The 25839-nt window shown below is 37.0% G+C and overlaps 21 protein-coding genes across 21 annotated transcripts; 9 read left to right on the top strand and 12 right to left on the bottom strand.

Annotated features, from left to right (window-relative positions):
- Positions 1–80: 80 nt before the first annotated feature.
- Positions 81–974, top strand: M896_080320 (ubiquitin carboxyl-terminal hydrolase; the record flags this gene model as incomplete). Its single annotated transcript, XM_014707854.1, has 1 exon — positions 81–974. The coding sequence occupies one exon, from the start codon at positions 81–83 to the stop codon at positions 972–974; it is 894 nt and encodes a 297-aa protein (XP_014563340.1).
- Positions 975–1113: 139 nt separating this feature from the next.
- M896_080330 (uncharacterized protein) lies at positions 1114–1977 on the top strand (the record flags this gene model as incomplete). The annotated part of the gene is made up of 1 exon (XM_014707855.1): positions 1114–1977. The coding sequence occupies one exon, from the start codon at positions 1114–1116 to the stop codon at positions 1975–1977; it is 864 nt and encodes a 287-aa protein (XP_014563341.1).
- Positions 1978–2073: 96 nt separating this feature from the next.
- On the bottom strand, positions 2074–3066 carry M896_080340 (uncharacterized protein; the record flags this gene model as incomplete). Its single annotated transcript, XM_014707856.1, has 1 exon — positions 2074–3066. The coding sequence occupies one exon, from the start codon at positions 3064–3066 to the stop codon at positions 2074–2076; it is 993 nt and encodes a 330-aa protein (XP_014563342.1).
- A 24-nt stretch (positions 3067–3090) lies between these two features.
- On the bottom strand, positions 3091–4584 carry M896_080350 (uncharacterized protein; the record flags this gene model as incomplete). The annotated part of the gene is made up of 1 exon (XM_014707857.1): positions 3091–4584. One exon carries the CDS (start codon positions 4582–4584, stop codon positions 3091–3093), a length of 1494 nt encoding a protein of 497 aa, XP_014563343.1.
- A 46-nt stretch (positions 4585–4630) lies between these two features.
- On the bottom strand, positions 4631–7336 carry M896_080360 (uncharacterized protein; the record flags this gene model as incomplete). Its single annotated transcript, XM_014707858.1, has 1 exon — positions 4631–7336. One exon carries the CDS (start codon positions 7334–7336, stop codon positions 4631–4633), a length of 2706 nt encoding a protein of 901 aa, XP_014563344.1.
- A 171-nt stretch (positions 7337–7507) lies between these two features.
- On the top strand, positions 7508–7801 carry M896_080370 (uncharacterized protein; the record flags this gene model as incomplete). Its single annotated transcript, XM_014707859.1, has 1 exon — positions 7508–7801. One exon carries the CDS (start codon positions 7508–7510, stop codon positions 7799–7801), a length of 294 nt encoding a protein of 97 aa, XP_014563345.1.
- A 56-nt stretch (positions 7802–7857) lies between these two features.
- Positions 7858–8223, bottom strand: M896_080380 (ribosomal protein L7Ae; the record flags this gene model as incomplete). Its single annotated transcript, XM_014707860.1, has 1 exon — positions 7858–8223. The coding sequence occupies one exon, from the start codon at positions 8221–8223 to the stop codon at positions 7858–7860; it is 366 nt and encodes a 121-aa protein (XP_014563346.1).
- A 35-nt stretch (positions 8224–8258) lies between these two features.
- On the top strand, positions 8259–8642 carry M896_080390 (uncharacterized protein; the record flags this gene model as incomplete). The annotated part of the gene is made up of 1 exon (XM_014707861.1): positions 8259–8642. The coding sequence occupies one exon, from the start codon at positions 8259–8261 to the stop codon at positions 8640–8642; it is 384 nt and encodes a 127-aa protein (XP_014563347.1).
- Positions 8643–8874: 232 nt separating this feature from the next.
- Positions 8875–10179, top strand: M896_080400 (uncharacterized protein; the record flags this gene model as incomplete). The annotated part of the gene is made up of 1 exon (XM_014707862.1): positions 8875–10179. One exon carries the CDS (start codon positions 8875–8877, stop codon positions 10177–10179), a length of 1305 nt encoding a protein of 434 aa, XP_014563348.1.
- Positions 10180–10212: 33 nt separating this feature from the next.
- On the bottom strand, positions 10213–11901 carry M896_080410 (Cdc46/Mcm ATPase; the record flags this gene model as incomplete). The annotated part of the gene is made up of 1 exon (XM_014707863.1): positions 10213–11901. The coding sequence occupies one exon, from the start codon at positions 11899–11901 to the stop codon at positions 10213–10215; it is 1689 nt and encodes a 562-aa protein (XP_014563349.1).
- Positions 11902–12109: 208 nt separating this feature from the next.
- M896_080420 (uncharacterized protein) lies at positions 12110–12664 on the top strand (the record flags this gene model as incomplete). The annotated part of the gene is made up of 1 exon (XM_014707864.1): positions 12110–12664. The coding sequence occupies one exon, from the start codon at positions 12110–12112 to the stop codon at positions 12662–12664; it is 555 nt and encodes a 184-aa protein (XP_014563350.1).
- Positions 12665–12888: 224 nt separating this feature from the next.
- M896_080430 (uncharacterized protein) lies at positions 12889–14049 on the bottom strand (the record flags this gene model as incomplete). The annotated part of the gene is made up of 1 exon (XM_014707865.1): positions 12889–14049. The coding sequence occupies one exon, from the start codon at positions 14047–14049 to the stop codon at positions 12889–12891; it is 1161 nt and encodes a 386-aa protein (XP_014563351.1).
- Positions 14050–14293: 244 nt separating this feature from the next.
- On the top strand, positions 14294–15274 carry M896_080440 (serine/threonine kinase; the record flags this gene model as incomplete). The annotated part of the gene is made up of 1 exon (XM_014707866.1): positions 14294–15274. The coding sequence occupies one exon, from the start codon at positions 14294–14296 to the stop codon at positions 15272–15274; it is 981 nt and encodes a 326-aa protein (XP_014563352.1).
- Positions 15275–15584: 310 nt separating this feature from the next.
- M896_080450 (uncharacterized protein) lies at positions 15585–16772 on the top strand (the record flags this gene model as incomplete). The annotated part of the gene is made up of 1 exon (XM_014707867.1): positions 15585–16772. The coding sequence occupies one exon, from the start codon at positions 15585–15587 to the stop codon at positions 16770–16772; it is 1188 nt and encodes a 395-aa protein (XP_014563353.1).
- Positions 16773–17396: 624 nt separating this feature from the next.
- On the bottom strand, positions 17397–17807 carry M896_080460 (uncharacterized protein; the record flags this gene model as incomplete). Its single annotated transcript, XM_014707868.1, has 1 exon — positions 17397–17807. One exon carries the CDS (start codon positions 17805–17807, stop codon positions 17397–17399), a length of 411 nt encoding a protein of 136 aa, XP_014563354.1.
- Positions 17808–18007: 200 nt separating this feature from the next.
- On the bottom strand, positions 18008–18709 carry M896_080470 (uncharacterized protein; the record flags this gene model as incomplete). Its single annotated transcript, XM_014707869.1, has 1 exon — positions 18008–18709. One exon carries the CDS (start codon positions 18707–18709, stop codon positions 18008–18010), a length of 702 nt encoding a protein of 233 aa, XP_014563355.1.
- A 287-nt stretch (positions 18710–18996) lies between these two features.
- On the bottom strand, positions 18997–19341 carry M896_080480 (uncharacterized protein; the record flags this gene model as incomplete). The annotated part of the gene is made up of 1 exon (XM_014707870.1): positions 18997–19341. One exon carries the CDS (start codon positions 19339–19341, stop codon positions 18997–18999), a length of 345 nt encoding a protein of 114 aa, XP_014563356.1.
- A 537-nt stretch (positions 19342–19878) lies between these two features.
- Positions 19879–22263, bottom strand: M896_080490 (cell division protein; the record flags this gene model as incomplete). Its single annotated transcript, XM_014707871.1, has 1 exon — positions 19879–22263. One exon carries the CDS (start codon positions 22261–22263, stop codon positions 19879–19881), a length of 2385 nt encoding a protein of 794 aa, XP_014563357.1.
- A 480-nt stretch (positions 22264–22743) lies between these two features.
- M896_080500 (putative ATP binding protein) lies at positions 22744–23505 on the bottom strand (the record flags this gene model as incomplete). The annotated part of the gene is made up of 1 exon (XM_014707872.1): positions 22744–23505. One exon carries the CDS (start codon positions 23503–23505, stop codon positions 22744–22746), a length of 762 nt encoding a protein of 253 aa, XP_014563358.1.
- Positions 23506–23514: 9 nt separating this feature from the next.
- On the top strand, positions 23515–24036 carry M896_080510 (uncharacterized protein; the record flags this gene model as incomplete). Its single annotated transcript, XM_014707873.1, has 1 exon — positions 23515–24036. One exon carries the CDS (start codon positions 23515–23517, stop codon positions 24034–24036), a length of 522 nt encoding a protein of 173 aa, XP_014563359.1.
- On the bottom strand, positions 24033–25820 carry M896_080520 (EPP-like transporter; the record flags this gene model as incomplete). The annotated part of the gene is made up of 1 exon (XM_014707874.1): positions 24033–25820. The coding sequence occupies one exon, from the start codon at positions 25818–25820 to the stop codon at positions 24033–24035; it is 1788 nt and encodes a 595-aa protein (XP_014563360.1).
- Positions 25821–25839: the final 19 nt, after the last annotated feature.

The following is a 25839-nucleotide window of genomic DNA, read 5'->3' on the forward strand; positions in this document are numbered from 1 at the left end:
AAGAACTACAGCATGTCTATAAGCATCTGTTTCATGAGCACAATGCCTATCAAATTCAGCTTCCAAACATTGCCCTTCGTATGGTGGTTCAAAAGAAAAAGGACAACCTGTTGCCAAACGGCCTGAGAAACAGGGGTAACACATGTTTTTTTAATGCAGCTATGCAATGCATCCTGTCGATAGGAGAGATTAACACATTCTACAAGAACACCGAATTTCCAAAGGAAAAGGAAGTTTCAAATGCATTTAAGCAATTTATTATGGAGTATGAAAAGTCTGGAACATGCAATCCTGGTGCTTTTATCAGTAAGGTTGGTAAGACGATCAAGTTGTTTAATGGTAGACAGCAAGACTCGCATGAGTTTTTTATCAAATTTATCGATTTGTTGTACAAGGAGTTCGATGATAACAAAAGCAGATTTGAGTCGAGAGAGGAGTTTGAAGAGACAAGAAAAAGTAATGTTATTGCAAATATGCTGTTTTCAATAGACAGACACATGGTTCTTTGTGAATTATGTGGATTTTCATCTACTCGAACTGATTTGAAGAGCACTGTGGGTGTTGTGCCATGTAAGAACATTCAGCAGGGCATAGACGAGTATTATAAGGACGAGGTTTTACAAGGCGGAAATGCATGGCAATGCGATGGATGCGGTATGAAGAAGAAGTCTCGTAAGAAGATGGAGGTTATTGTGCATCCAGAAGTTCTTGTGGTTCATATATTGAGGTTTAGTGCACAAGGCTCTAAGATCACAGCAAATATTGATATTAATGATACTCTGGTCTTCAATGGAAGAAGATACAGTCTTTTTGGTGTTGTTTGCCAGAGTGGAACAATGAACGAGGGACATTATGTTGCAGAGGCTAAAAGGGCAGGCACATGGAATTTGTATGATGACGAGAGAGTGATCAAAGCGTATAAGACATATAGTGGATCGAATCCTTACATAGTCTTTTATACACTTGGGTCGTGATGATTAAATTAATGCAAGTATTTGTTTGTTGTTTTGGTTTATGTATGTGATTTGTTCGTCAGCTCGTTTGCGATTAGGTGCGTACACGCAGATGATTGGTGTATTATAGCACATAAACAAGCGAGTGCATGTGATGAAAATGGTTTTTTGTATTGGGAGAAGAATGGGGATGTTTCCGTGGTTGTGTGGCAGACACAATAAGCAGAAGATAATTAGAAGCTCGTACCTGAATACATATGAAACCTTACATGATGAAGATAGCTGTGTAAACCACAGTATGGATGAAATGGATATGTCTAAGATACGCAAGAGGCACGGTAACTGTGATGTAAAGAGATCTAATCGTGTTGAGAAACACATGGTTAATGAAAACGACACCGAGAGTGCTAATGACAGCACATACGATTTACATGATGAGCATTGTAGTACTTATATGCATCCTGAAGAAGATTTGTATGATGCAGAAGATATTGATGGGTTTGAATGCGCATCTGAACAAACCGAGTTGAACTGCACATTCAGCGAAAGCAAATACAAAGGTAATAAATACGAAACGGATAACAATATTAACAATCACAGATGCCATATAGTTAATAAGAATGCTTCAAAATCACAGAGACATAAAAAAGAGCATTCATTTCATGGCAAGAATGGCGTAGCTAATGAAACAAGTGCTTCAGCCAAGAAGGCACAAATACTCGAAAAATACAAGACCAGGATATATCAAAACGAAAGCAAATCAAAAAACATCTCTATTGAGTCAGAAATAGGTACTGTCTGTAACAATGCATTATCTTCAACCAAAACCAACTGTATGCTTACGAAAACTCACACAAGTAACCGGTTTTCTGAATACTCTCCAGAAGAAAGTGAAAGCGAAATCAGTTTCATAATGGACCTATATGATAAGACTTCCTTGAATAACGATCTAAAGCAAAAAATGTCCAAATACTTAAGCTTACTTGAAAAAAGAAGTAAAGAGGAGCTAAATCATAATGCATAGCACGATGCTGCTATTCATGCATTTGCACACGAGTAGTTAAAATATAGAACACCGTATTATATAAATTATTGATTATGAGTTTGCTTAATTATTATACTATTTATTATCCATCTCTTGGCCATCGATCTCTACTTGCATCAAATTACTGTGCTTGTCTATGGCTTGTATATTCGCAAGAAATGCATTTCGGATATTGATGGATTGCTTCTCACCCAGCAACCTGAAGTTCTTATTTTCCTCATCCCATACCTGAAGCTCCTTCAATTTATTGCCATGATCTCTCTTTATGAACGACAGCAATCCAGTTATACTCTTGTATTGTTTTGATATACACCTTGATGCATTCTTACCTATTCCAGGTATGTGCTGAAGTAGATTCTGTAGATGCATTGTCTTCTGTGCCATTCCAAAACTCTTAGTTTTTGGGACATACGTCTTTTTGCTGCTCAGATGACTCATGATGCCTCTCAATGAATCAGTCATGTCGTAAGATCCATCTACAAATATGTAGTTCTGTCCATTTGTAATCTGTGAATGATACAGCTTCCTCATCTGCTCACTGTAAACAGAGCTTTGTCTCACATACCTTGTACCATTCTTCAAAGCTTCTCTGTATTCTCTGTCTTCTTTTGCTTTGCACTTTACTCTGCATTTATTTCTATTGATCACAATCGACATCTTGTATATTGAACTTTCAAAAGAGTCGCTTTCAAATTCAACAACACCGACAACACATTCCTCAGTTTCATCATCACATCTAATCACTTTCATAACTCTCTCATGTGTTATACTGTACCTTAGTTTCACTTCTTCAGTTCTATCCACAAATCCTATAAGAAGCCCACAAAACACAAAGTAATGTTCTGGCCAAGTGAAGTCTCCAGATGCATTTCCATTCATAGTCATATCACTCTGCTTCTTGTCGTCATTCATGCAAGTCCCAATTACACTAGGAATATCCAGAATCGAAATAGAGCTATCCGTATCCATAAAGTCGCATTTTCCTGCACTCACTCTCAAAACTTCATCTATCAGCACATCTTCTTCATTAGTACTCCATGCTGCTTTTTGTGTGTCACTCTCCTTCATCACACCAATCCCTGTATGGCTATACTATTTAATTTCCAGTCTAGGTTTTTTCCCACTTTTGCTTTTTACTACTCGCATGTAAGTTCTTCTTGTGCTAACAAAATGTTTCTCCTTAGTCATTCTCTTCATCGACGGAGTCAAACACACCATTCTAAGAACCTGGCCCTCTTCAACACCAAACGTAGGATTCCACCATGTCACTATGCACTCTCCACTCTCATCCTTAACAACAAACTTAGTGTATGCATTGATCTTCAAGTCATTCGAGCAAAACACTCTCTCTGCTTTCATTGCCAACTCCTGTATCTTATCAAGCTCGGGTTCAATATCATCCGTAATGTTACTGTAATTCTCTACCTTCACCCGATACTTCGTTTCAATCACATTAGTAACACATCCTTGAATACAGCTAATAGTTCCTCCACTAGCATTAACATCGCATATCCTGACTCGGAAGCACTTCTTCTTCTTAAATCCAAGCTTACGCTTCAAAAAAGTCACTTGGACTCCATTCGAATGAAACATCAGTGATGCACCAGAAATCTCAAAAATTGACTTCGGCTCACATACTAACTCAGTTCCAAAAACCCGCAGCCTTGATCCGGCATAGATCTCCCCACTGCATATCCTTTGCTTCAATACTTCATCACACCGCACATATACGCTATATGATCCATCAAATACTTCAATACATTCCTCATCAATCCTTATCACAATGACAATCATGTATCTCCATGATGGCTCATCTCCTTCAACCATTCTCCTCAGAACAGAATATTCATTGTCAAGTCGAATCCTCATCTGCTCTTCTATCGCATCAGTTAATGCTGCAAAATCTTTTGTCTTATCTTGCATGAAAAAATATATCCAAGACCACTTGAACTGCATAAAAACTCGATTCTCATCCTCCTTAATAAACCTTGTTTTGATCTCCTCATAGACATCCTTCATTTTGTATTCATCGCATTGCTCCTCTTCTTGCTCATGAATGCCACAATCAATTTTATTCATCGTTACTTCATTAGCGTTGCAACCATCTTCGCTAAAAACCTGAAGTACTGCATTCACACTTCCTTTTCTAACATTAATTCTCTTCATGGACCCAGTCGTAAACCCAGAAAACATCATCTCATCACACTTGCGATCCAGATCTATCCTACTAAAGTGTAAAGACTCATCAGCACATATAACTGCTTCTTTATCATCACATGCATTCCTTTCATTACTTTCATTGCCATCTTGACTTTCATCACCCTCTAAAAACCCATCCTCAGCATCCGATTCACTTACATTCATCATAGAAACATCAGCGCTGCCTTCAAAATCAGATCCAATTCCGCAATCTGTTTGATTGCTTTCCAAATCCTCAAGAAATTCATTTGTTGCATAATCATATCTATCAGAGTCTAACACAAAAGCCTCGGAACTCGAGCTGTTCCAAGATGCATCAACCTCTGTGTTTGTCTCCATACTACTGCGGAAGAAGTCCTCAAAGTCAACCTCAGAATCCTTCTCCATCTCAATGGGTTGCTCAATAACTTCTACATCAAATACAATCAATACTTTATTCTATTCTCAATCCAAATATGTTATCTTTGTCATTCTTCGCTAAAAACCACACAATCTTGAAAAAGTCCTCAGGAAGAATCAGAAAAGACTTCGTTACTTCAGTGTTTGGATCATTGTAATATGACACCTTCTCTATCTCTTTAGTATCCTTGACACCCAGCTCAATTAGCGGAAGCACATCTGCATCAGGCCCACCACCCATCTCCGACCAGCTCTCCAAAAGCTCAATCCTGTACGCAAGCATCTTCTCAGTAAACGAGTCGAGGTACTCCTCTTCCTTGGTATTCAAAGGATAGTAGTGGCATGACTTGTAGAACATCTTCCTCAGGCTGTTACGGAAAATAAAAGTCATTAGAATGATCGGAAACAACATCGTTGCCAAATACATCCTTCCATCAGAGCACATCTTTGCAAATGTGGCCATCTGGAAGAAAATCAGAGAAAATGTTATGTTCTGACATGCAACATCCCAGTACTCCCCTCCTGATTCATACTCGTTCCTAGAGCAATATAGAAATTCAGTCTTAAATGCAAAGTAACTGCATGCATAGAAAAATGCACCAAGAAAAAGAATAAGCGGACACATAGTTGCATAAACTATCGACATCGAAAATACAGTGAGTAAAGGCGGAAACATCACTCCAAAATCAAATGGTGGAGAGTACTCTGCATCACACTTCTCTCTCCTGGTCTTTCTCCCAACAAACGGAATCAATAGATAGTTAATCAACAGCGGTCCAGGTTTCAGCAGTATCATAGCAGTCCCAAAAAATGCCCTTTGGATTATTGTGTTTGCAAAAAACACAGAGGACTCAAGGGACTCTTCACTGAATGTCTCAATCACTTTTGTAAACTTTTGATCTCTGAACAACACGTCAGTAAACAAGCGATAGAAGCTCGATGCAAAAAACACCGACACAAAACCATTGAAGAATAGGAAGTTACAAAGCTTTCCCATCAGCTTCTGTTGAAATGAAGAGTAAGAATATATTCCTTCAAGGCTCACAAGCGCAGTTATCACAGTGGGTACAAAAAGCAGCATAGAACTGTATATCAACGGAAATAAAATGCCTCTGAGTGACTCAGTAATTGTTTCATGCTTGCTGACATCTAGAAAAATCGAGACGAATTTGCTCTCTCGCAGCATCTCAGAGCTTACCAAGAGCGTGACCATGTATGCAACCATCGATGAAAACAGTGCTATGAACATAATGAAGAAAACAGTACCGAAAATTCCATATATGTAATTCTCAACCTCACTGCTTGTGATGTTTTCCCACATCACATTGTTTGGCGCTGGAGCATCCTCAGCAGCAACTGAGAATATTCTCGACCCTATTTGGGACTGCTTTACAATGTTGGCGCTTCTCTGATCCTTGAATGTCACAAACCCTCGCTTAGTCCTTGATGGAAGATCCAGTGTGAAGTACATCTTGAACTTCTTAAAGTTGAACACATGATGGAAAGAAAAGAATCCTGCATCCTTAGATATGTCACTCCTTAAGAACAGAGAGTGATTCTTAGTCACAAGCTCTATCATCCGAACCTCTCTATCTTTTGCTTCTTCGCTCTTTATTACTTCTTTTTCCAGGTTAATTCTATTATTTACATCATTGAGCATATCAAGATAGAAATCGACTTTTGGAATCTTACCTTCCTCAAGAAGATCGCAGAACTGCTGCGCACCGTTCAGAAACATCGCAACCAGCTGCCGCTTCTGTGCATCTTCAAAAACTCCCATAATATCTGCATTTCTTACTGTATTGATAATATTCTTGTTGAATCCAGTTATGGATTTCATGCATATTTCCTCGTTTTTTTCAGACCATTCATTTATTCTGAACAACTTCTCATTTATTTCCTTCTCAATGTTATGTATGTATTGATCCTTCTCATTGTAAAACTTCTGGAGAGTTGTGGTGTCATACACAAGCACACAATCGTCGACTTCACCAACGCCGAGGGAGTCCACGAATTCAAAGAGATCGGTGTCATTGTTTATGTAGAACGGCAGTCTCGAGAGAATAAGAGTTCTGTTTGGAAGATTCATATATTCTGTGGATCTTTCAGCAGATCCGAGTGTATATGAAAGCTTCTTTAGAGTTATTATCGATGTCATAATTGCAGGGTTTCTTAGGTAAGCCTGTCTCAGAACAATGTATCTCTTGTAGTATATAAATATTGAATACATTATGAACACTGAAATCAAATACACTGCTGGAACAATACAGCCATATACTTTTGACATAGGATCGATGTTTTCTAGTGAAAGCCGCACAAAGAACTGGTTTGCATGCTCAGCACCTTTCCACTCGCTTTTCCAGAACAAATATCCTAGTGATGGGATGATGAATATCGACAGGATTAAAAGAATCCTGAACAACAGCATGATTGTCTGTAACATCATAAATGCATCCAGACCTATTATTGTGAGCAATGCAGTGTCGCTCACAGTGAGCACAGGTATGATCCAACTCAGAAAGCCAGTGTATCCATAGCAAGGATGGTGTGGTCTGTCCTTGATGTTTGGTGTATATAGCCACTTTGTCCTCTTCCTAAACACAAGATACACAAGCAGTATTGCTCCTGTTATCAAGCCCTGGAACACAATGTTCGATACTATTGCGTTGTCAGCACCTGACAGGGGAGGCTTTTTAATATCCTGGACGGACATATCGCCATCAAAGGTTTCTTCGTCCATCACTGTTCAGGGATTGAAAATTTTATCGTCGTAATAACCAATCGCAATGCAGGTCTTTGTTATGAACCAGTAAACCACCTTTGTTAAGGAGTAGAGTGCCATGCAGCTTAATATCCGAAGAGCAGAGATGCATTACTGAATTGTTTTTAATTGTAGCAGCATCAAGGGTGCATGAGGATAAAGTTTGTGGCCGAGGAGTCGATAAGGATTGAAGAAATGGCGCAGGAGATGAAAGAGTCTTGGGTGGCAACTGTAGTAGAGGACAGACACGTTCTAATATTATCTCCTGAAGAGGAGGACGTTCTTGGGCACGAAGGCATATCCATAAATGCATATTACAGCGCAAAGAAGGACTTTTTCAAGAATGGAAAATCAGGACTTGATATGGCTCTTGACAGACTTAATATTGGAGATAAACAGCGGAGCATAATCACAGGTCTGGTTTTGAAGATAGAATCTAGCTAATAAAGAAATGTTTATTTGTTTTCAGAATAGGCGGTGAGCTGTTTTACACATGCTTATCACTTAAGAACCTCTCTTATTTTTTCTTCTAAGCGTAGAGATTGCGCACCTTTAGGACAATATACTGCACATGCTGATATTGGCCTGTGTATGCCGCATGCCACTCCCAATGCATTTTTTGAAGGGACATGAATGAATGGAACATCTTTGTCGTTACATATTATTGGAAGAAATGCAGAGAGCTCTGGAGGCTCAGTATCACATGCGATTACAACCAGCAGTGATGTTCCCTTGTTCAAGCACTTGATTGATTCGTTTATTCCCCTCTTGATGTTCTTGGAGCTTGCCATGCTCTGTACCAGCTTGAGCACGCTCTGTGCTTTTTCATCTGAAACTGACGAATATAGCAATGCATCATCTATCATGAGGGAACCAATTTTTTTGAAGTTTATGGCCCATGATGAATATGAAATCAAAGTATAACAAGGTGATAAAGACGCTATCTATTTGCCAGGAGGACATTTGGAATGCATTGAAAATGATTATTCCATTGGAAAACAGTTTTAACACTGAGACGATTGATGATAATGAGGTGTGTGTAGTGCCTAATGAGGCCAACTTTCAGCTGCCAAATGTTTTCCTGAGGACTGCTCCAAATCCAGGATACCAGAAGCTAATTAATTGCAATGTGAATGCAGTGGAGTGGAATAAAGTAGTGGATGAGGTTCTAGAGATGTTTGAGGAGATGGAAATTATATCTGTTCCTGAAGTGTTGGCACAAAGATGTCCTGTTCAGCAAGATGTGTTGAAGCGGATGGTGTGTGAGAGATATGGATATAAATGAATGAATGTATTTGGTATGTTTGTCAGAATTATTGATTCTGTGAGAACCTGTGATTTGATATTTTAGTGATTGGATGATCTAAAAGAACAGGATACATCAATTCAATAATTATCAGTTCCTTGAATAGAATTGATTGGATGCAGGTTGTATTCTATTGATTTTAAGGCAGTGGACCAATCTTTGTATATTAACTGATGACTAGTGTATATAAGTTGTTCCGTAACAGTTGATGATGAATCTAGTGATTGAAAGACCTTCGAGAGTGATAAAGATTTGCATTGCAAATGATAATGACGGTGATAAACTTAGCTATGCAGATAAGGAGAATCGTTTTCGAAGAAAAACCGAATATGAAACCTGCATTGATGAATGTGCAGTGAGCGATGAAGTGCCTTTAGATATGCAGAACCTGAATGCCAAGCATCACAAGAATAGCATGTCTATTGATTTTTTTGAGCTGAATGAAGAAGCAAGCTCTGCAAATGAGTATGAAGATGTAGATTGTTCACAGTATAATCGCAACAGGATGATATTCGGAACAAAATTTATTGAGGCATCATTGAAGAACGACATACGGGTGAAGAGCACAGTGTTTGCAAATGATGCAATATTTGTATATTTTTTTACTGTAAATGACTCCATATCATTCTACGAGCAATTCAATATGTATGCAGAGCTATCATTTTCAGATTTGTCTGGATTTGAACAAATCCTTTCCATGCCTTTTTCTGAGTGGACGAGCTTGAGTCTAAGCACTGCTGATGGAATGTGCATTAATGATGATTGTATACTTGATAATTATGTGCCAGTAGAGCAATGCAGTCCAAAGCATTTTAGTAGCAATGAGATGAAGAACCTGCTTTTTCCAGGTACAATCTATACTGAGCTACAAGATATTAATCCGTCCAAAATGTATACAGGCATGTATTCAACAATAGAGAGTATAGTGGACCATAGCAAGATTTTAAATGAGATTATTTTTGAAAAGAGATGTGAATATTTTCTTAGTATTAGGAATTTATTTTCAAGGGCAGACTTAAAAAGCATGGTACAAGCGATTGAGGCAGGTAACACTGAATTTTTATTTAGGAACACCAAGGAACTAGCAGTTGGATGTAAGTCAAACAAAATTCTTCAGGAAGTTATTGAACATCTTTCAGAGGAGAACCTTTTCAGAATAGTTGAGAATCTAGGTGATGATATTGCACCAATAGCAGCAAATAAGCATGGTGCTTACGTTGTGCAGATGCTTATATCGATGGCCAAGTTGCCGGAAACACAGTGTTTAATTTCAAGATGCTTTAAAAGATATGGAAGGTTTTTGATAACGCATGAGATAGGAAACTATGCGATTCAAAAGATAATACGGTTTGATGCAGACCTGATATTTGAATTCTTTGAGTCACGTATTATGGATGTTTGCAACGATGAGTTGTGTGTAAGAATACTCAAGAGATGCATGGAGTTCTTCTCTGATGATAAATGTGCCATGCTTCAGAGTGTCTTGGATGTGCAAGAGAGAAAGCCAAAGGCTTAATGCAAATGGATGTAGTTATAATTAAACGGTGATTTACTTTGAATGTCTTGTTTTACCATTGATTTTTATCACTTCTTTGACTGCATAAATCGCATTATTGTAGCAAGTCTCGTCTAAAAACATTTTCTTTATATTGATGTTTGCAAGAGGCTTTGAGCCTAATGAGGCCTCCAGCAGAAGAATTACCGCATATGCATCGTCCTCAGATGTGCACTCAGAGTTCATAAGCTTTGAGTGTGCCTCAGTAAGCCTAACAAGACTCTCCAACATTCTAATTGTGTTGAATTCGTTAATTCCATCGGTTCTTCTTTTGTAGTGATAATAACCAAGCAGGATTTCATTCAGATCCTCAGAAATCACATTATTTTGTTTTCTGACCATTGATATGTAATTCCGAAGCATTGTTCCAATCCAATAAGTCATTTCGCCTTTATCTACACTATCAATACCTGACTTTCTGCTCAAGATCTTTTCTGCAACAAGTGTGTCGAATTCTTCATTTTTGCCATCAAACATTCCAAAAATCAGATCAAATCTACTGATTAACGGTGTTGTGATTGTCGTGTTTTCAGAAACACTTTTGTTCAAATCGTAGCGATACTTCGTGCCTGCCGATGCAATAACAGAACACCTTGTGTTCAAGGATGACACCATTCCTGCTTTTGCTATACTGAGTGTTTGCTGCTCCATTGCTTCAAGTAATCCATTCTTCTCGTTCAGCCTGAGTTTGTTGAATTCATCGATACAGCATATGCCTGTGTCTGCAAGCACCAGAGCACCTGCTTCTAATGTCCATTCCTTCCCTTGTTTGACTGCACACGTAGTAAGACCTGCTTGAGTTGTTCCTGTACCATTAATAAGGACAGCAGGCGACACAAGGCGAATGCATGTCTTTAGCATGTGAGACTTGCCCATCCCTGCATCTCCAACCAGAAGAACATGTGTATTACTGCGTGTAGATTTGCCATCAGGCTTTCCACTGCCACTGATCAATGCTAAAAGCAGTCCTAGTTTAACATTCTCAAATCCCTCAATCTCCTCAGCAAATGACCTTATTAAAAAAAGTCGTCTTTCAAAACGATCGAGCTCCTCCAGTTTTAGAATGCAGTTTCTACTGAACAAATCATTCATAGACTCTTCTTTATGCTTGTACACGTCTAATGCATGCATATACATCGATCCAAGCATTTGCTCTCCTGCTCTAAATATTTTCCATTTTGTAAGTATCACGCCAGTTATTAACAATTTGTCTCCAGGATAAAACTTACCTGCGAGCTCCTTTTCAAGAACGATCTCCAGTGTCTCAGACATCGACTCAGAGTTTCCAATGTCTTGTAGTCTTATTCTCTGACTGGGTATAGGCTCTCCAAAGCTTCTTTTGTCTTTGACAACAGAGGATCCGCATGAATCACAGGATGTTTTTTGCTTTTTATTCCCAGACAGCTTTGCATATGTTTTTGAATTACATTTCAGACAAACCATTTCATTAGAAACATTTCTTATAAGAACCTCATAAACCTTGATTACTGTCCCTTCTACAGTAACTATTTTATTGATGTTTTTACTATTCAATGCTCTACTTGAAAATAATGCACATGGAATGTTCTTGAGAGTCTTCCTGTATACATCAGGATGTGCAGATACATCAACAGCGATGCTGTTTGCAAGCTCTGGATTTCGTTCGCACAGCTGAATCAAATCAATTTCGTTTTGAACTTCCATCAAATGTGTACAACCCTTATTGCATCAAGTATTTACACAATGATCATGCGAGCTATGATATTTTTATTACTCCTGCATGTGCCTATCAAAGCTCTTATCAATGATATTTCAGAGGTTGAATGATTCAGAAGAAAAGGAGAAAAGGAGAGTATTCATCAATGATTGATTGATTCAAGCATAAAATAAAAGAAAACAAGAGTCTTAGTAAATGGAATCAAGTCAAGATAGTGTTCTTAAAGCGGTAGATGCAGTTGAAGAAAAAACAAACTATGCAGTAGATGTAATAGGCAACTCTAGCATTGGTAATTACATTCCTCTTGAAGTGAAGTACCTATCGCTTTATGAAATGACGGAGTATTCGATGTTTTTCACAATACTCGAGATTATTCCTGTGTACTTGATGGCACATGCAGATGGAAAAAGTACGTTTACTCACATCATGGGCACGATTTTTATTATCATTGCAATGCTATCTATAGGACTTAGTCTTGCTGCATTCTATACAAAAATGTTTGAACTGTACAAATACGTTGTAATAATGTCTATGACGAAGGTCCTGATCGCATCGATCATTGTAATTTTCCTGAACCTTAGTGACTGGTACATTGTTATTCTTGCATTGATCTATGCATTGAAGATTGTTGGATTCGAAGGGCTGTTTCTGTACTATCTTGCCATTCTGTTCAGAAGGTCTCAGTCTGATGAGTATGATGACCGTGGCGAAAAAATCAAGATAGAGGAGCGTGCAATGGAAGAAGTATGAATAAACATTTATGTCTATGTAGATAATGTTTTATTGATGGTTTTGTGTTTTTTCTCCTTCTACAGATCATCTGTGTTAGTAGTAAGTACGATCATCTGTGCATTAATAGCATTGTGTTAATTCATTTGTTAGTATATTCAATAAAACATTCATATATGACAACATCGTTTAATTCATGCTCATTTCCATACAGCAATTGCTTACCTTATACCTTACCTTATGCTTTATTGCGCTCTTATCAATCCGCCGATCATCCCATCTTCAAAATCTGCATGATCTATCTCATTATCTATAACAACGACCTTGATCCTCTCAGGCAGTCCTATATTTTGGTTTGCTCTTAACTCCTCTGCTATTAAGCTCCACCATGATGAAAGCACTCGGCTTTTCTTGATTCCTATACCCTGGATATAATAATCAGAAACAAGATATGCAGCAACAACATGTTCTTGGATGGCTGCTCGAATCCCAAACCTGAATGCAAGCTCATGGTTCTTGTCAAGCACGTCTTTATATCCATTGAGGAATAAGGCAGAGATTCTCAACTGTGCATCTGATTGCCCAAGATCTGCAGCTTTGAAGTACCATTCAACGGCTCTCAGCACATCTCTTTCCTGTCCAAGCTCACCGTTTTCAAAGCACAGTCCTACTCTGAACTGACAGTTTGGGCAGTCAAGGCATGCACCCTTCATATAATTCTTGAATGCATATTCAGGATCTTTTGGCAGAATATCGATTTTACTTCCTTCCTCATAGCACCTTGCAAAGTCATATAATGCATATGGATAGAAGCTGCTTGCTTTTTTTGCCGCAAGGCTCAAATAGAAGTATCCTGCCTCCATCTTTCTGCTGCATATATTGTTTCCGAATAGTATAGTTGCTCCGTATATGTGCATAGAATCCACATGCCCGAGTTTTGCAGCGCATCTGTAGAAGTAAAGTGCTTTCTTTGTATTTTTTTGCTTTCCTATGCCTTTTTCATAGCACCGTGCGACTCTGAATGTTCCCATTGGATTGTTTAGTTGTGCAGATAAGATGTAATGGTTGAATGCAGTTGCATGGCACATATTCGCGCCAAAAAGACCTTTTTCGTAGCAAAACCCCATGTAAAGATGAACTTCTGATTGAGTTGCATGATTTAAGTGTGCAATTGCTGTTTTGTCCATGTATCTATCAATTATGACTTGTATAAGCATCGTCTGTCTTTCTGTGAGATATCTGAGCGTGGAGTCGTGGTATATTCTAGGATCTGCAAACACAAATCTTCTTGAATCAACCCGCACGTCCTCTATTTTTCTTATATAGCATGATAGAAGAAGCAGTGCCTCTTCGAGATCGTCATCCGTTTCTGATTCCTCTGCTTCATCAATCATGCCAGGTCCCATGGAGGCACCAATATGTTTTATTCTCTAACTTTAGAACCAATCACATGTTCAAGTGATACACAGGCAAAGAGGATGCTGAACAAATCACATAAGCAGAGCATCAATCTGATTATTATCTTTAAACAAGCATTGTCGTTATGCAACTGATGTATATGCTTAGTACTGTCTATGTGATGCATTCAAGCATTGAATTGTAACACTGTAATTCACGAGGCATAGAATAGTCTTTCAATTCCAACCCAAGATGCTGAGGATAAAAGATTTTAGAATAGGACGAGTTTTGGGAGTCGGTGCATTTGGAAAAGTACATTTAGCAACAATCGATGACGATCCAGAAATGATGTTTGCTGTTAAAATACTTGGTTTCAGAAAACTTCTTAAGCAGCGTTTAGTTGACCAATTGGAAAGCGAGGTGTCGATTCTAAGACAGCTCTGCGGTTGTGTATTTATTGCAAAGCTGTTTGCTACAGATTTTCACAATGGAAAGGTCAGACTGATCATGGAATATGTGAGTGGAGGCGAGTTGTTCTATTGGCTGAAGAAATGTGGAAGGTTCAATGAGAAGATGGCGAGATTTTATGCGGCAGAGATTATTTGTGCATTGAGATACATTCACAACAAAGGGATTCTGTACCGTGATCTGAAGCCTGAGAACATACTTATAGCGTCGAACGGACACATAAAGCTTGTTGACTTTGGATTTGCTGCATATGAGCACGAAGCAATATACATGATTTCAGGAACGCCAGAGTACATGTCACCAGAAAAGCTGGGTAGCGAGGATGACGGGCGTGCAAGTGATTATTGGGGATTAGGAATAATACTATACGAAATGATCTGTGGAGATCCTCCGTTTTATGATGAAAGTGCAGAAATAATTTATCACAAGATTCTTGAGGCTCAGGTTGAATTTCCGCATTATGTGAGTTCATCAGCAAGGAGCTTGATAACTGGACTATTGAGCAAAAACAGAATAACTAGGCTAGGATCGCGTGGCATACATGAAATAACTGATCACCTGTTTTTTGAAGGAATTAATTGGGATGATGCAGAAAACAGACGAATGGTTCCACCTTTTATTCCAAGATACTACAATGGCTCTGCAGATCCAAATGATAGTCAAGAAGAAAATAGTAGTGAGGATGAAGGAATTGTTTTTAGACCTTACAAACATATAAAAGCAGCATATACAGGTAAAAGAAATCAATTTGAAGGATTTCAATGAATTATGCTTTATGTTCCAATTGTATGTTTTTTCTTCAGTTATTTAGCTTGTAGTAAATAAATTGTGTTTTCAAATGTTTATGCTGGCTATTTTATTTGAGATTTGTATGTTTCCAATATGGCAATCCATTTACATATATAGTTCTTTTATAATTTGTATAACATTGTATATGAATGAAGATAATGTGATTATTTGATTTATTATATGTTGTACTCATTAGTTATGCTTTGTATTATGATGATGCATGTGCTTTATGGGTAAACAGTTCAAATGCATGTGTATATAAATTTTGTTTTAGCCGAGGGGTATAATGAGTGGTGAAGGAGCAAGAAAACCAACAACGATGTATGGAATGCTTCGAATGGCGTTTATTGGGATTGCAGTTGGAGTTGGGATATACTACGTACTTCTGTTTTTGTTTGGAGTGGCGTTTTTGGATCCAGAGTACTACGGAAGCTATATGTATGCATGGAGAGTGAACTATGCAGACAAGCCAATGACTCATGGGAGATACAAGTTGATTAACGAGCTTGACTACCCAAGCACTGAGGAGAGACAGAAGTTCTATGAACTTGCACAAGGAAGAGTGGAAACGATTGATGGAGTGAGCAAGGAGGTTGGAGATGCGTATTTGATACGATTCAATAGGCCTGAGCATTATCTACGAGGGTTTGATCACCAGTCGAGTCTGAATTTCAATGAGTATGGGTCTTTTTTGAAGCTTAGAGAGAAGTTTATATGTGAGAGTGAGAATCTGAAGGTTGATGAGAGCTTGACGAATGAGCAGCTGAAGGATATGATGAAGAGTAAGAAGACAGTTGGAGGAGAGATGTTTTTTTCTGGATACAAGGGAAAGAGCATTGACTACATGATGAACACATTACCTGAGAGTAAGACAGATCCTTGGTATGAGGTTGGATGTGCACTGATCAATGCGGTGTCTGGGATTCTATCATTAGATGCAGATAAGAGAGTGAAGTACATGTTTGATGGAGCTAAGGTTGGAGAGGGACTGAGAGCAGATATCAAAGCAGGACTTAGTGCGTTGAAAGAGCCAAGAAGTAAAGAGACCGGAGAAATTCTGAGTGATGAACAGATTTACAAGGTGATTGATGAGTTTTTTGTGCATAATGGACGAGTTTGTGCATCACCTTATGAGACTTATGCATACTCGAGGATGTATTACATGTTTAATTTTCTGACAGCAGGGCTTGAGTTTTCTGTGCCTAATTTCAAGGGATCTGATAAGGAAAGCAACGAGTTCCGAGAAGCAAGGATGGAGTATGTGGCGAACATATTTGCAAGGATAATGTCGAGTGTTTATCCAAATGGACACAATAAGGATGTGAGTGAGATTGGATTTATTGAGAAGCTGAGGAATAAGTTCAGTCCGATGATGAATGTTGATGCAAAGAAGGAAGTTGCTGAGGATGACCTAGAGCTAGTGAGGACAAGCTTTGAGGAGGCAGCAAAGAAACATGTGTTGACAGTGCAATAAATCAGGTTCTTTAATTGTTTTGTTGTTTTCTATAAAGTGTTATTCTGTAAATCAATTTATTATGGATAATATCTTAGGGAACGCTAACTATGTGAAAATCACCAGATGTATCATAAACTGAAATATTTAGTATTATTCATTAGAACAGTACATCTATTAAGTCTTAACATTCTACCTCGTTTACTTCACACAAATACAAAGATATCAAATCTATTCGTTTATTCTTATTACTTTACTATTCAATATTATCTTATTCTATCATCAATATCTTAAACATTGTAATATCTAACACTTTACTAACACTCCAATAATACATTAATATTACCTTATCATTATCTCACTACCTTACTATTGTAATACTCCATCAATATCACCATTGATAATCTCATACAAATTCATGTCAGGAATCATCCATCCAATTACTACTGCTAAAACTGCAATAAATATTCCAACAATATTCATAATCATACCATTCTTCCACTTACCTAATATCACATTCTCATCCTTCTTATTCTTCTCATTTACTACTTCTCTATTCTTATCATTTACTACTTGACCATTCGTAATCTTCTTTCTATTAATGTATACAACTACACTTGCTATTGTCATTAACAGACCGACCTATCACATCATCACTATGTTCATCACACTCATATACTCTCTTATCATTGCACTTGCAAGCATTACAGCTCTCATAGATCCTATAATCAGACTTCCTCCTATCATCACTCCATGATACCAACCTGCTTGATTCTTACTCATCACATATCTCATCATATTCAGTATTATTGCTATACTTACTGCTGTAGTAATCATCTTGTTAATATCATCAGTACTCGTATCATTCCCATTCCCATTCATTATACTTATTATTATCATAGCCATCTCAACTATCATTGCTAATACACATAATCCAACACATACCATCTTTGCAATCATTTGATCTCTCATGCTACTCACTACACCCTTCTCATGATCCTTGTTATCACTCTCATTCTTATCACCTTTAATCTCTTTTTTCGTCAATTCATACATATTATACGCATTGTATATAATAAATATTCCAATCACTACAGGTATAGTCGTACATAAAATCCTTACTATTCCACTTCCACTCTGTCAAATCTCAATAATATTCAATTTACTCAATCCTATTGCACCTACTATAATAATCATCAAGAGCATCATTCCAACTAAACTATACAGGTCATTCATCATTGTGTCTTTTTTATCTGTTACATATTTCTATCCTCATTCATCATTATTCCTGCTACACTACTATTAACAATCTCATTATTTGCTTCTGTACTCTTCATTCTATCATTCGCTATATTTATTGAGAGTTTTGATTCCTGTATGTTATTCTGTATCAATTTTTCATAACACGAAATAAACTTCTTAATATCTTCATTGACAGATTCTTTAGTTTCATTAGATACTCCGTTTTTATCAGCACTCAAATACAGAATTTTTGCTACACATTTTACTTCCCTCATTGTTGCTTCTTTATCTCTTTTGTTAATACCTATACGCACTGCTGACGTTTTCATTGCATTATTATCTTCAACAGAATATGCAATTAATAATCTCTTCATACTACGAACCATATTTTCCACTACTGATTCTGCTATATCTTTACCTTTAGGCTCTGCCATACAATTAACTATCGATAATAAGTTACCTGCATGTTTAAAAAAAGCAGCATCCCTATCAGAAATTTCAAGTAACAATTCAAAATACATCTTTTCATTTAGATCAATGGAAGCATCACCTGTTGCGAATGTTAATTCATTCAATTCTTTTAATGTATCTTGAAACTTTGGAAGCCAAACATTTCGTATTGTTTGCTTAATGTTTTCATCTTTTATCTTATCAATTATGCTAGTTCTGATCCGTGAATCTTCTTCAATCCCACACCTCCCAACAAGTATATACATCTTATTATATACTTCAGTGATATCATCGTTATTAATAATATCACGAATCTCTCTCTGATTTTCCAAAAGCTTTTCATACAAATTACTACTCTTCACTTTATCAATATGCGCACTAAACTCATTCCGATTCTCCCTGTGATAATACTTTGCTGCGCATTCTATTATCTTATCTATTTCATTTATATTCTTACTAAGAAAATCAAGCAATACTATACGACACAGCTCTAGTCCTTTTTAATATGCGTTATTAAGTTGATTTATATAATCAAAAACATCCTTTATCGCAATTAACTTAGAGAATCATCACGTTTTGGAAAATTCTTCAATGCAGCTTCTATTCTGGCTGCATCACAACCATTATCAGCAATAATATTCATTGTAGAGTATATTCTCGATCTTATATTTGCTGCATCTTGTACTACTTTCAATTCAGAATTAAACTGCGTAATTATGAACGATTCCAATGCCATATCTTTTGCTTTCTTATAATCATCTGGATCTATCTTATTCTGCGTCACTTTCTTATACATATCTCCATCCATATTGGTATCTACAACTAACTTTTCTAGGATTCTTAAATCATTAAATCTCAGTGTCTTGTTTTTAAGACTACCCTCCAGTAAAGCTTGCATCGATTCTTTACTTACTTTTTTGTAAGTAATCCGTCAAAAAATTCTTAGTTTCACTTTGGAGTATCTTTATTAGATTTATATGCATCAAGCATTTTATTTAAACACACAGTTATTGGATCTTTTGGTACTGTTGCATTATTACTCATTATAGCGGGCGTTCATTCCTAGTATTAAATCCCAATTCACTAGAATTTGCCATATCCATATAATTCCATTCTCATCAAGAAAACTTGCACTACACGCATTGCATGCTGCAACTACATTATTTCTGTCATCATGTACACTCAACAGTCATTATAATACTTGCAACCAATATACGATACTTGCATCAATATACTTGAGATGGTTCATTTTACATCCATATTAGTCACGATCTAGAACTCAATCATTCTGTAACTCAATATATACATGTACAACAGCTCATTTGTCATTCTTATTCATAAACACCATCACTAATCACTTCACAATCCATTAAACACAAATTATTCATTATTAATTTATTTCATCTCATATATCCAACCATTACCTTATATCATCCTAAAATCCTACTGTTATAGCCATCACACATAAACCCAGTGTCACTATCACATTCTTAGTCATTCGATTTGTATAATTTCCACTTTTATCATTTCCACCGACATTCTTCTTAATCTTATTTTTATTCGCAATAGCTACTCCACTCGCTATTATCATTGCTACACCTATTGCCATTATAATTATGTTCATTATATTCATATACTTACTCAAAAACACTAGCATACAGATTCTCATAAATGCAATTCCTGCACTTCCTCCTACCATCGCTACATCATGCCAGAAAGGTCTGTTTCTATTCATCACATATCCAATAACACACAGCATCACCATTACAGTTATAATTGCCATGGCTAGGTTCATCACTATATCATTCATTCCATATCCATTCTTCAATACATTTCTTATCATTATTCCTGTAAACACTGCTTCAATAATCATCAATATCACCGCTACAGCTATCATTAATAGTTCCGGTTTTGTTTTCTGCTCACGTGAGGGTTTAGGATATTTTGATGATTCACTTGAATCAACTGGTACGCATGAGGGTTTATTTTTATTCGAATCATCTTGAATCATATCTAGAATTAGAATCAGGTTCTCTGTTAAATCCTTTGTTTGTTTTTTCTCGTTAATTTTCGTTTTAACTTCAGAAAGTAGCTGAAATACATTCGAATCTGGATGGGTTTGATTTAAGGGTTCCTCGTTTACGTTTTCTAGCTTTTCAAATATTATCTTCACATTGTCTCTTAGGATTTTTAAATTTTTCAAAATACCACACTCGGGATATAAATTACCCAATGTACTATCATTAACTTCCCCTCTATTTGCTATTATGTTTATTTCGAAAAAATCATCAAAATTGTTATAGATTCTGTCCTTTGTTTGATTACTTATTAACTTATTCACTTCAGTCTTAGCTTCTTCATATGGTTTAAGCATAAAATTCATGTGTTCTTCTATACTTTCTATTACTTCTTCATTATTTTTCCGGATTCTTATATTTTCCTTAGTTTTTTTTAGACTTACAGGATTCGTTTTAGCTAACATGGAGAAAAAATTATCGAAAGTTTCTTGTCTCATCATCCAAAAATTTTGTGACAATAATTTGTCTTGGTCATTATAATTAGTATACAAACCACTATTATTGATTTTATAATACGTGATCTTTCCATCGCGATTTTTAGGAAAATCGGGGACTTCTTTAAGTGCATTTACTACCGGTGGAAATCCCGAATCTGCAAATGTAACTAACAAATGAATGTTATTTTTTACATCATCGGCAAATACAGATAAAACAGAATTCGCGATGTATTTTACAGTAGGTGTAGCCCTAACATTCGAGTTAGGATCTACAAAACAAACAGCATCAATTTCTTCCATTTCATCTTTTAATATAAAGTCACGTATTTGTTTACTGATCTGTTTATTTCTATCTTGTCCTCCTGTATCTCCAAAACCTGGTGTATCTATTATCTGAATTGCCTTTCGTTTATTATATTGATCATAATAAAAAAGCACATATGCGGTTATTTTACTTGTTTGACTACTTGATTGATTACCATCTCCATCAATCTTAAGAATTTGTATTCTATCCGTCCCGTCCTCTTCAGCACCAAGTAAATAATTAGCCATTGCGTTTATGAGCAAGCTTTTTCCGGAACCAGTCGCTCCCATTAAGATGATCGTCTTGGTTCGTATTGTATTATAGAAATCATTTTCCTCTTCTTTACTAGGCGTTCTACTTTTGCAATTTTCTTCATATTCTTTCCTAGTATCTTGATCTTGTTTTTTTAATTGGTTATATTCATTTTCATCCCCGCCAAGATACAGAATATCTTGAGGATCATTCAATTTCACTTTACCGTTTTTCGTATTAAAATTACTGTAGTCCACAACATTAATTGTTCTTATCCCTTGACTTTTAAGTATTTCTTCTAAATTTTGTTGGGTTGGGTTTCCTTGCGTTTCTTGTTCAATAATATCATACGACATTTTAGTTAAAAACTGGATTATGATTTCCTTACTTATAATATTAATACCCGAAGATTTATAATTTTCGATCCGATTTTTAATATCATTCCACGAGTTACTAAATCCTTTGTCCCATGTATCTTTATATAAGTTTTTCCTCCATCCATCATCTCCCCGCTTTTCGTTATACGTTTTTTCTAGTTTTTTATCCCACCATTCTTTTAAATATTTTTTAAAAGTCTTCTCTGACACATTAAGCAAAAATTCGATTTCTTTGTCACAAAATTGTTTAAATTCTCGCTCAATACCATGATTCCAATTAAAGACACATTTCATAGTATCGTAATTCATTTCTTTCAGAAAATTTTGTATAAGATTCTTTCTTGCATGTGAATTTTCCTTTTGATTGTTCATTTCACATGGGAATCTACTCTTATATTTTATCTGTTACCCTATCCATCGATTTATTCTTAATTTAGTATATCATGCATCATATTCCATATGTTGCATGCCATCATGAGATACAAATTGACTGAGCAGTATGTAAATACAATGCATAATATATCATGTATAATAAAATAGACATCATAATATGAAATAAAATGAGTTTATGTAATACAATAATAGTGAGGTAAATGATTAAATGTGTTATATTGTGTATAAGTTGTATAAGCTCACAGATTTAAATCAATATATTATATATTGAGTTGTGCAATTCATTCTACTAACTTATACTATCTCTTCTATAAATTGGCTTGATTTATTCAAAATACCTATAATCACATCATCAACCCATAGAATTCACTAAATGACTCAACTATACCTTACAACATACTTACACATATTTTCATCAACACATTTATTCAATCTCACAAACCCAAACTTCATATGTTCTCATTCATCAATGTCACGTGCTCTAGGTTCTGCATCATCGTAGTACTGCACTGCACTATCCATTTGATACATCATCTGCTCCACTGACTCTTCCTTTCCCCAATCCAACGGAATAAAGTCAATCATACTGTTCTCAACAACAAACTCCAGGATCTTTCTCGATATCTGTGAGTACTTGCTATTTCCCAACATTCGTGACATCTCACTCGTCGGCGTGTAGAAAATCTCAGACTCATCCTCAGCAATAAGATCCATCTTCGAAATCACATTCATGCATGTCACAGACAGCCTAGCCATCGATACAAGTGCACAGAAACACCCACTGATATACTTGTGAATATCCACAAAATACTGCGATTCCATCACATAAACAACTCCGCATCGAAAGTATTGCTTCACATGCTCAATTATCTTCAGCATCACATCTGAATGCATAAACAACTCCAACTGCCCAGGACAGTCAAATACCAGAAATGAGTCCTCAAGATCCCCAAAACTCATCTCGTCAATACTCTCATAAAACTCCTTAAGCACCGCCAGTAATCCTCCGTTAGGTCCACAATCATAGCTCTCCATCATCTCCTCAACAGTAACAAATTCCCTGATATCAATCTCATACTCATCATCCGTAGATACCTGTGCAGGATCAAGATTGACCACCTTGTAGTTCCTTCCTATCGTAGCTCCATGCTCCTTCATGCTCCTGCAAAACGTACTCTTTCCCGATCCTGCTGGCCCAAAGACAAAAATAGCATAGCCCATCCTCAATCTATGAAAAAAGACAATAAAACTGGTTGTGCAAACTTAAGCATTGACGACCTGCTCACATCATTGCATCTCAGTCGCATAGATATTAGCGATCAATCAGGTGAAGACACATCTGATGATGAGATAATTGAGTATATTCCTCAATCTGCTCATAACTCACATACACCTCAATTCATTCAAAATACAGGCATCTCTAGAGAATTCAACATAAACAGATTTATAGAGGAACGAGAATACACAATCTCAAGAGGCACACTGCCATTCTCAATGATCGAAGCAGTTGGCGCAAAAAAACGTTCCGAAAATAACACAACTACTCTCAACCACAACCTCATCATCAGACGCGGAATGTACGACTACGGATTCACCAAGCAAGATATCGACAAATACCGCATCAGAAGAAAAAAAAGAACGAAGGCTGTATGCCCAAACTGGGAAGACATCCCCGAACACCGAGAAAACGAACCAACAAGAGTGTCTGTACGATCTATCAGGCTTTCAAAGAAACAAAAGACATTAAATTAAATCCTTCCTGTTGTCTCAGATCTGTTCTCAAAATCTTTTTCTCCAATTCGTGGCTTTATCACAGTCCTCATCGATACAACACCAAGAAAAACACACAGCGTAGTGGACAATAATACAATGCCTGTAGACAGTCCTGTACCAATCCTCTTAAATCCATAGAACTGTAGCGCCTCTTCTCCATCACAAATACAATCCCTTTCAGAAAAGTCACACTCAAACAGCATCCCTTTGAACTGGTTCTGCAGCATTGCCTCAAACGCATAATATATCGGAGATAGCCATATTGCCCAGCGTATAAATCCAGGAATCGTATCCTGATTCACAAATGTCCCGCCAAAGATTACAAACGACGTGATAATCGTCGAACCCAGGATCTGCGCTTGTACATGCGTCTTGGTGTTCAGTGCAACAAGCATTGCAAATGATATCGAAAACACTAATGCAGCCATCAGAATCACAAGAAAAAACACAAACCTGTCAAACCTTGGATTCAGGCCAACCATCCAGTAAACCACAATCGTATACGCAAGGTTTGAGAGTCCAGACGTCACAAAGCTAGACACAAGCATTGCAAAATATGACACTGTGGTTCCATACATGCCTGTGCATATCTCCCTCTTAATCACCTTTCTATGAGTCTCAAACACCATGATCGACACAGTAACAGTCTTTTCAAAGCAGTTGATAACAATAAATGACAGAATCCCAAACCTATCTCGAACGCCCTTCTGCGTGTAATCAAGTCTGAAATACACAAAAACAAGCATCACAAGCGTGGTTATTTTCTGGACACATACAATCTTCAAAAACTCTGTCTTTCTGAAAAAGTCAAGTATGTTCCGTCGGAATATCATCGTGAACTTTTGCAACGTCCTGTCAAATACAACCGGAAAATCAATCTGTGATATAATAGATGATACAACAGGAGGTTCTACTTGCTTCCAGCATCTCTTCATTGCATCAATCCTTCGCTGCTCAGACACCTCTCCAGACACGTTAACCGTAAGAACATTAGTCAGAAACTCAGAAACACTCTGTGACTCTTCAAGATGGTATCTTTGTGATGCAAAGAACCTCAGGCACTCACAAACACCTCCACTGAACACAATCTCTCCTTGGCAAATCATCATAATACTATCAAAAAAATCAAGAGCACCATACGGAATCTTCTGGAATGCAATCATAATGCCTTTTCCTTGTTGCTTTATTCCATGCAGTATCTCAAGAATGTGAATGGCTGTAGACTGATCAAGATCGTTCATGATCTCGTCTATGATAAGAATCGACGGTTTCTTGATAAGCGCTATTCCCAGTGACAGTCTTGCTTTCTCTCCCGTTGATATCAATCCAATGCGTGTGTTTAGTGTTTTGATAAGACCGAGGGTCTGTGCTAGTTCACACACTCCTGTATCAATCTCATCACATGTACCTCCACGCATCATCATCGTTGCAAACCTCAATGTCTCCTTAACTGTCTGTGTTTCATATTCATAAAGGTGCTCACCAACAAATCCAACAGCATGTTCCCATACCCTGGGATCTGTAAAATTCCCATTCAAAAGTAGCTCTCCAGAAACCTTTAGTCCTTCTCTTGACTTTCCAGTGATTGCATTCAGCATTGTTGTCTTTCCTGCTCCGCTTGGCCCAATAAGAGCAACCATCGTGTAAGGCATGATCTTTCCATTAGTTCTGTTCACTATGGCATTTTGCTCAGGTTGTCCGTATGCTGGTTCAACTGTCATGTCTCTCCAAACAACCTCGCATTCGCTGTTGTCTGGATTCATGGGCTTCGTGCATCTCTGC

The sequence above is a fragment of the Ordospora colligata genome (assembly GCF_000803265.1).
Source record: "Ordospora colligata OC4 chromosome Unknown contig_08, whole genome shotgun sequence".
Lineage (NCBI taxonomy): Eukaryota > Fungi > Microsporidia > Ordosporidae > Ordospora > Ordospora colligata.